This window comes from Ovis aries, chromosome 16, assembly GCF_016772045.2.
Source record: "Ovis aries strain OAR_USU_Benz2616 breed Rambouillet chromosome 16, ARS-UI_Ramb_v3.0, whole genome shotgun sequence".
Lineage (NCBI taxonomy): Eukaryota > Metazoa > Chordata > Mammalia > Artiodactyla > Bovidae > Ovis > Ovis aries.
Window position 1 is genome coordinate 68,064,760 of NC_056069.1, and position 9,597 is coordinate 68,074,356.

The window sequence follows — 9,597 nt, forward strand, 5'->3', positions numbered from 1 at the left end:
CCTACACCATGGTGCTCACACCCTAAAAACTCAGGATGCAACTGCCTCTTACATGTAGGACAAGACTTGATCCTAATATTCTCATCCTGATCCTCCACCAATAAATGTTCTCAGGAGACAGTCTGATGCTTAATAACTGGTCCTTTTGCATGAGTAGGACACGCTTCCTGGAGCCATAAGGTAAAATAAAGCATGGTCCTACAGAAGCGGCATTTGGTCATTTGGTGAACAGTACTAGCTAGGTTCTTCTGTTTATTCTTGCCACCTCTTCTTAATATCTTCTGTTTCTGTTAGGTCCATACCATTTCTATCCTTTATTGTACCCATCATTGCATGAAATGTTCCTTTGGTATCTCTAATTTTCTTGAAGAGCTCTCTAGTCTTTTCCATTCTATTGTTTTCCCTTATTTCTTTTCATTAATAACTAGGAAGGCAGTGATCAGTGCCTTTTGTAAAGAAGAACTATACAAAAAGGATATTAATGACCCAGATAACCACGATAGTGTGATCACTCACCTAGAGCCAGACATCCTGGAGTACAAAATTAAGAGGGCCTTAGGAAGCATTGCTATGAACTAAGCTAGTGGAGGTGATGGAATTCCAGTTGAGCTGTTTCAAATCCTAAAAGATGATGTTGTGAAAGTGCCTTACTCAATGTGCCAGCAAATTTGGAAAACAGCAGTGACCACAGGACTGGAAAAGGCCAGTTTTCATTCCAATCCCAAAGAAAGGCAATGCCAAAGAATGCTCAAACTACCACACAATTGCCCTCATTTCACACACTAGTAAAGTGATGCTCAAAATTCTCCAAGCCAGGTTTCAACAGTATGTGAACTGAGAACTTCTGGATGTTTAAGCTGGATTTAGAAAAGGTGGAGGAACCAGAGATCAAATTGCCAGCATCTGTTGGATCACAGAAAAAGCAAGAGAGTTCCAGAAAAACATCTACTTCTGTTTCATTGACTACACTTAAGCCTTTGACTGTGTGGATCACAATAAACTGCAGCAAATTCATAAAGAGATGTGAATACCAGACCATCTTACCTACTTCCTGAGAAACCTGTATGCAGGTCAAGCAACAGCTAGAGCCAGACATGGAACAACAGACTGCTTCCAAATTGAGAAAGGAGCATGTCAAAGCTGTATACTGTCATCCTGTTTATTTAAATTCTATGCAAAGTACATCATGTAAAATGCCGGGCTGGATGAAGCACAAGCTGGAATCAAGATTGTCGGGATAAGTTATCAATAACCTCATATAAGCAGATGACACTACCCTTACGGCAGAAAGAGAAGAGGAACTAAAGAGCCTCATGTTAAAGGTGAAAGAGGAGATTGAAAAAGCTGGCTTAAAACTCAACATTCAAAAAACTAAGATCATAGCATCTAGTCCAATCACTTCGTGGCAAAAAGATGGCGAAACGATGACAGAATTGACTTTCTTGGATTCCAAAATTACTGAGGATGGTGACTGCCGCTATGAAATTAAAAGCTGCTTGCTCTTTGGAAGAAAAGTTATGGCAAACCTATACAGGATATTAAAAAGCAGGGACATTACTTTGTCAACAAAGGTCTGTCTAGTCAAGGCTATGGTTTTTCCAGTAGTCATATATGAATGTGAAAGTTGGACCATAAAGAAAGCTGAGTGCTGAAGAACTGATGCTTTTGAACTGTGGTGTTGGAAAATACCCTTGAGAGTACCCTGGACTGTAAGGAGATCAAATCAGTCAATCCTAAAGGAAATCAACCCTGAATATTCATTGGAAGGACTGAAGCTGAAACTCCAATCCTTTGGCCACATGAGGCGAACTGCCTTATGACCCGGCAATCCCACTGCTGGGCATACACACCAAGGAAATCAGAATTGAGACACGTGTACCCCAATGTTCATCCCAGCACTGTTTATAATAGCCAGGACATGGAAGCAACCTAGATGTCCATCAGCAGATGAATGGATAAGAAAGCTGTGGTACATATACACAATGGAGTATTACTCAGCCATTAAAAAGAATACATTTGAATCTGTTCTAATGAGGTGGATGAAACTGGAGCCGATTATACAGAGTGAAGTAAGCCAGAAAGAAAAACACCAATACAGTATACTAACACATCATATGGAATTTAGAAAGATGGTAACGATAACCCTGTATGCGAGACAGCAAAAAAGACACAGATGTACAGAACAGGCTTTTGGACTCTGTGGGAGAGGGAAAGGGTGTGATGATTTGGGAGAATGGCATTGAAACATGTATAATATCATATATGAAACAAATTGCCAGTCCAGGTTTGATGCATGATACTGGATGCTTGGGGCTGGTGCACTGGGATGACCCAGAGGATGGTATGGGGAGGGAGGAGGGAGTGGGGTTCAGGATGGGGAACACGTGTATACCTGTGGTGGATTCATGCTGATGTATGGCAAAACCAATACAATATTGTAAAGTAATTAACCTCCAAAAAAAAATAATAATTTTTAAAAAAGAAAAGACCCTGATGCTGGGAAAGACTGAAGGCAAGTGGAGAAGGGGACAACAGAGGGTGAGATGGCATCACCACCTCAATGTACATGAGTTTGAGCAAGCTCTGGGAGATGGTGAAGGACAGGGAAGCCTGGCATGCTGCTGTCCAGGGGCGTCCCAAAGAGTCAGACACAGCTAAGAGACAGAACAACCACTAGCTAGCTGGCACTAGTGGTAAAGAACTGGCTTGCAATGCAAGAGACATGGGTTCAATCCTGAGTCAAGAAGATTCCCCTGGAGGTGGAAAGGGCAACCCACTCCAGTATCCTTGCCTGGAAAATCCCATGGATGGAAGAGCCTGGAGTGCTACAGTCCCCGGGGTCATAAAACAGTCAGACGTGATGAGCACCTCTCACACACGTGGGAACAGTACTTGAGTAACTTTTTCTGAAAAAAGAAATTTTCCTTTACAACCAAAGCTCTTTTGATATAAGTACTCGCCCACAAGTCCCTGGGCCGTCCTGGCAGGCATCTGAAGGGTTCCACTGGACCAGAGAGAGTGGGTGGCAGCCACTGGATGGTCATAAAAGCAAGTGTCTGGTTTGGGTGAGGCAGAGAAGGTGGGGGTGGTAAGGCATTGCCCAGAGCCCCTGGGGATGAGTTCCTCAGCAAGGAGAGTCAGGGGCCCGGTACCCAGCCCATAACCGAAGGATTGGCCACGGCCTGTTTCAGCCCATGCTTCCTGCTTGCTCGGGTCAAGGGCTTTGACGTCATCCCCTGGAGGGCTACTCCCGGGCTCACAGACCTGGCCCGTCGTCCAGGTAACTGGTGACCCGGGGCCCATACAGATTAGACAGTCAGCAGGCGCCGGCTGGCCACTGGCCAACCAAACTTGGCAATATGCATCAAGGCAGGGCCCTGGTGCCTGATATGGGAGAATACACTGTGGTTATTTCATATTTTACTTAGGAAAACAAGAAAGCAAAGCAAACCTGCTTGAATTCTATGCAATAATTTCAAAAGGGGAGGAAACAAATCGGGTGTTAATACCCTGGTGTAAGTGTGGACCACAGCCACCGCTTGTGCTCGTTCAGTCACTCAGTCGTGTCCGGCCGTGACCCCATGGGCTGCAGCACGCCACACCCCTCTGTCCCTCTCCATCTCCCGAGTTTGCCAGAGCTCACGTCCACTGAAGCATGATGTCCTCCAACCATCTCATCCCGTCACCCCCTTCTCCTTCCGCCTCCAATCTTTCCCAGGATCTGGGTCTTTTCCAGTGAGTCGGCTCTTTGCATCAGGTGGCCAAAGTATTGGAATTTCAGCTTCAGCATCAGTCCTTCCATGAGTATTCAGGGTTGGTTTCCTTTAGGATGGACTGGTTGGATCTCCTTGCAGTCCAAGGGGCTCTCAAGCATCTTCTCCAACACTACAGTTGGAAAGCATCAATTTTGCAACGTTCAGCCTTGTTTATGGTCCAACTCTCACCTCTGAACATGACTACTGGAAAGACCATAGCCTTGACTATATGGACCTTTGTCTGCAAAGTGATGGTTTTGCTTTTTAATACACTGTCCACTGGAGGAGGGAATGGCAAACCAATTCAGCAAATTTTCCATGAGAACCCCATGAACTGTATAAAAAAGAAGTCTGTCCCTGGGCACTCCTAAAACAAGGGAAAGCTCTTGCTCATGCAGTTGCGTTTCCCCACCTGCCTTCCTCATCCCACTTTCTGGACTCAGGAGAAAAGCTAGTGTGACGTGGCTGTGTTAACACCTTTCTTCCTGCCCTGCGAACCCTCTGGAAGTCTCCACCTCACACCCGTCTGTTTCCATCCCAACAGAGGCTCTGGAATGAGGACAAAGCCTGGGGACTGTTCCAAACCCTGGTAACGAGCAGATTTATTGCACATAAAAAGATGATTACCATTCAAAAAATCAGATTGTTCCCAGATGACATAAAGTCATATTCTTCTGACCTTTACTTTGGAAGACATACAATCTTTATCCTTTATGGGGAAGGGGGACCTATCATAACTCTTTTTCAAAGTAACTTTTAAGACTCTACAGAAATGCACACAGCATTCTGCTGATACATCTTTCACAGCCAGCTATGGTGGGGGTGGGGTGGGGGGCCGGCCTGGTGGGAAGCATTTGCCAATTTCTGTGGTATAAATACTCCCACTGAGGCTGATGTCAATTACCCACGTGACATCACTGAACGCGGAGTTTAGAGGTTTGCATGGTAGCACACCGTTACAAAGCATCTCCACCATACAGAGGTGACGTTGCTGTTGTTCAGCCGCTAAATCATATCTGACTCTTTGCGATCCTATGGACTGCAGCACACCTGGCCTCCCAGTCCCTCCCCATCTCCCAGAGCTCACCCAAGTTCACTGAATCAGTGATGCCATCCAGAGAGATACCGTCCCCATCCAGAGAAGGCGGGGATGGCACGGCACTGCTCAGAGGCACAGGCAGATATTGTCAAAAGGATAAACAACAGCAACACTTTTCAAGAACTGGGAAGTGATGAGTGTTTGGTGTTTTAGTTTTAGTCTTTTTTTCATGTTACTTTGTTTTTTTCTTGACCTTGGTACCCGGACCAGGGATCGAACCCAAGCCCCCTGTAGTGGAAGCTAACCACTGGTGCCCCAGAGAAGTCCTAATCTTCTTTTGAACATGATGGTTTCCCCACAGGTTTCTTTTGATTTTCAACAAACCAGCTCCCAAATTTCCTGAGGAGGTTAAGGGTCAGCTCTGGAGATCTGGCGCATGCTCACACAGCACACCGGCTCCAACCACCTCGAAGCCACTCACTGTCACCAATCACAGTCCTTTCCCAGGATAAAGGGGAACAGGAGAGAAAACTGAGCCCAGTGGCTCTCAGCGGGGGTGCTACCCCTCCCCCACTCCCAGGAGATGCTGGGGACTTTTGGGGACACTTTGGTTTTCACAAAGCAGAAGCAGACGGCAGTGTTGTGGGGATTTAGTGGGTGAGTCCAAGGTACATATTCTTCCAGGCACAGGACAGGCTGCCGCAACCAAAGGTCTAGAGCGTCTGCAAGGCGGAGAAGCCCGGGCTCTTGTGTCAAGCAGCAGCCTCCGCGTCACATACGCACTGTCAGTTCTGTGCAGATGACCGTGAGGAGGCTCATAGCTACAGAATTCTATGAATGAACAAAGTAAGCAGAGCTTCTCCCCCGTGCGCTTACCACTCCTCCGAGAGAAGGTGATCTATCACCGGTGTAAAATGACAGTTTCAAACTAACTCTCGAGCTAAGGTTTACAATTATAATCCCCCAAACTACTGGCTTGTGAAATCAAGAAAAAAAAAAAAAAATTAGTGAGATTCCTGATCCTTTAGAATCCCTGAAATAAGACCTCAGCCTTACAGAGGCATTTTTAAGCAGAAGAAATTCACACATGGCTGCTGCAGTCAGCACCCTGATCAACTTGATTTCGAGAGCTGTTTTTGACTAAGCGCCGAGTCTAGAGAGACTCCAGCCTCAGACTGAGTGCTTGATGCGTGGGCCCTCTGTGCGTGCGCAGTCGCCCGGTGCCAGCTCTGGAGAACGGATTTTGCGCGTTGCGTCCTGACTGCATGTTGAGAGGCTCACACGCATAGCTTGTCATCAGCCGCGTGGGAGCATTTGGCCCGTGGGAACCAGCACACGTGACAAACCAGAGCCTCCAAGAATCTGTTGTTAAACAGTTACCAGCATAGCACTGGGCCGGCCTGCCCTGTCTCAGGCTATGTGAATGTGTGAGTATAAACCAATATAAACTATGAATGCATGCCCACAGACACAGGTCTCTCTTGTTCAACAGAACAAAACTCTAAAAGCTTCCACCCTTGACCTGGAAGCTTAGCTTACCCTAGATTTTGAAAAGCTATTAATAACAAGCTCATGCTACATCTTTTGGGGAGTCCCTGGTGGGTCAGATGGTAAAGAATCTGCCCGCAGTGCAGGACACCTGGGTTCAATCCCTCGGCCAAGAAGATCCCATGGAGAAAGGAATGGCTGTTGTCTTTGCTCTGAAAAAGACCTGCTATTATTATGACAAAGGTTAATTTGTAGAAAAAGCATTCAAGTCTCCTCTGAAGGAGAAGCAATGCTGAATCAGCCAAAATGAAAGGAGTGCACCGAATGCCTGAAAATAGAACTGATCTCCATGAACTTATCTACTGTTGCTCACAGAATATATGGAGTTCTCTAACTGCATAATTACTCCAGACACCCAGCAACATTGTCTATAGAGGTTAAAATATGTGTTAAACAAGCCTTTTGGCCAAAAGAGTTACTTCACAGCCAGCTGTGGGTTTTGAAAGAAAAGAAAGTGTTAATCACTCAGTCATGCCGGACTCTTTGCGAAGCCATGGACTGTAGCCTGTCACGCTCCTCCATCCATGGGATTCTCCAGGTAGATACTGGAGTGGGTTGCCATTCCGTTCTCCAGGGCATCTTTCCGACCCAGGGATCAAACCCGGGTCTCCTGCATTGCAGGCGGATTCGTTACGATCTGAGCCTCCAGGTTTTGAAGGCATCCCCAGACATCTAGCAGTCAGCTAACCCCAGCATCACACAAAGTCAAAAGAGGCCACTGCTGAGGACAAGCAGTCTTTCTCTGATCCTGTGGGAGCTTTCCACTGAAACTCACTCTCTCAAGTTAGCCATCTGTAACTGTGGACCTGAAACACCTCCACAGCGGGAGACGAGGGGGCGGCGTGTCCCCTGGGCTACAACCTCACTGACGATGGCACCCACCTTCCCCGTGAAGTTCTAACCAAGCCAGCCAACTGGTTCTTTCGGGAACTCTGCGGTTTGTGACCCCAGCTGAGGAGTTAGGTGATCAGAGCCACATGCCCGCCAGGCTGGAGTCCAGTTCACAGGACGCTCCTCCGGGGAGAAGGGCACACTTGGGCAAGATGTCTTGGGTTCTCCTCCTGGAGGTGATTCTCTATCTCTAAAGCTCTTACCTCCCAGAAAACCCCATAAATGTTAGGAAACACTGAAAATTCTTCTGAGGCCTTCAGGAGTTCTCATGATTCTAGAAAGCTAGAATTTTCAAAAAATCTTACTTTTTAAGTGGGGAAAGACAATTAACTACAGTATAAGTCATTACATACTAGAATGAAACGTAAGAGAAACACTGAAGACAAGGGCAAGCCCAAAAAGGTGAGCTTGAAATAACTCTTTGGCAAATACAGGGAAAACGTTTTCTATTCTTTACCTCTAGCGCCCTCTGGTGGATTCGGAAGAGGTCCTACGTTCCCGCATTTCATTTATCACTTCCCAGGCTCTTACAGGAGGAATCTCAATAATTGACGCATATAATTCAATGATTGCCTTGAGGAGTATTGTTAAGAAGCTACATTCAGTTGTTCTGAATTATTAACTCATTTTTTGAGGTTTACTGAAAAAATATGATGGGGTAATCAAACCTGATTCTTCCTCTATAAGTCACTAACAACATTTGAGATGGCAATTTCTTCTTGGAATCGATGCAAAGTATTCGTATTTAGCAACTGCCAATGGACTGGGTTCAGATGAAAAGCCAGCTAGCAACTGAAATTAAACGCCTGCTTTCTCAGCTACCCTAAAGCAGGTCAGGACAGGGAGGTCTCTCCCCCTGACACATGGAATAATAAATGCCGCTTGTGAGGAGAGAAAATATAACCACACACTGCACAAAGTTCTGACCTGCTTTTCTGTCACAGCAAGGCACTGGACTTGGACATTGCTCTTATGAAGTCACAAGACACTGATTACCCATTCCGCCAGCTCTCCAGGAGCATCCCTTTCGATGCCAAGGTAGCTACAGAGCAAAACAGCTGTCTTTTTGTCTTCTGCTCTGGCTTCCCAGGGGGCTCAGTGGTAAAGAATCCACCTGCCCATGCCGGAGACCTGAGCTTCATCCCTGGGTCGGGAAGATCCCCTGGAGAAGGCAATGGCAACCCACTCCAGTATTCTTGCCTGGAGAATCCCATGGACAGAGGAGCCTGGCGGGCTACAGTCCACCAGGGGCAAAGAGTCGGACACGACTGAGCAGGCAGGCAGGCAGGGTATATGTCCAGTAGAGGGACTACTGGGTCCCATGGTGGTTCTAGTTCCTAGTTTCCTGGCAGTGAAGGGTGTTCGCCGTAAAAGGCCGGAAAGGGACAGGTGAAGGAGGGGACGAGGGGATGAAAGGCGCTATAAGCTTTGCAATCGCTTTGGTGTCTGCGTTAATATAACTCCTAGGTTATTTCTCTCTTCTATTTCATCCAAATACATTCCATTGCTTTCTTCCCTAATGCTTATGGTAATAACGCTGGTAAATCGCATCTGTTTTACTGGGAAATGATATAAATATTGCTGAAAGTTGACTCAGCGGTGCTCGCTGGCGAAGCGCCGCAGCGTCTTATAGGGAATTCCCTGAGTTAGGAACCTTCACAGCGTTTTGTAAACCAGCTTTGAAGTTTACAAGCTGCTCCCCGGAAAAGGTTCGAACCACCCCTCCCGCCCCGCGCGGACTTACCGCCCTCTTCCCCCGAGCCCGGCCACTCCGCGGGGCCAGGAGGACGCCGGACGCTCGGGCTCCCCGGCGAGGCCGCTGCGGGTCCCACGGCGCAAGCAGGTGCCTGCGGGAAAACAGCGTCGAGACCTCGGTGAGACCCGGCTGCGCGAGGGGGGCTCCAGGGAACGCCGCCCCCGCCGTCGGGACCCACCTGCGCACCCACCTGCGCCAGCAGCAGCACCCAGAGCGCCGCGCGGCCGAGGACCCGCATGGCCCGGCCGCCTAGCGCGCCCCGCGCCCGTCGCCCGCGCTGCGCCGCCGCGGGGAGAACGCACGGCTCCATCCAGGGGCGCTCGGAGGGGCCCGGGGCCGCGGGAGGCTCCCCAGTCCGGCAGCCCTGCGAAGCGGGCACCGAGGACCAGCCCGGCCGGCGCGCAGCACGGTGTCCCGCGGCGGATGCGCCGCCCGCGCCGGGGTTATTACTGCGGCTCCGCGCCGCGCGGGGGGCGGAGTGGCGGCCGCGGGGGCGGCGGGGGCGGCGGGGGCGGCGGCGGAGCGCCCGCCCGCACCGTGGGAGAGACGGGGAGGGCAGGCGAGGGGAGGGGACGGGGAGAGGCAGGAGAGAGGGCGGCGGGGTGGGG

At 48.9% G+C, this 9,597-nt stretch overlaps 1 protein-coding gene across 1 annotated transcript in view; it reads right to left on the reverse strand.

Annotated features, from left to right (window-relative positions):
• ADAMTS16 (ADAM metallopeptidase with thrombospondin type 1 motif 16) overlaps positions 1-9,227 on the reverse strand; it is a 183,599-nt gene extending 174,372 nt beyond the window's left edge. Inside the window, exons 1-2 of the mRNA XM_042233642.1 lie at positions 9,168-9,227; positions 8,978-9,080 (exon numbers count right to left, since the gene is read on the reverse strand). Of these exons, the coding sequence (XP_042089576.1) occupies positions 8,978-9,080; positions 9,168-9,227 (163 nt within the window). The remainder of the gene's footprint in view (positions 1-8,977; positions 9,081-9,167) is intronic.
• Between the last annotated feature and the right edge of the window lie 370 nt (positions 9,228-9,597).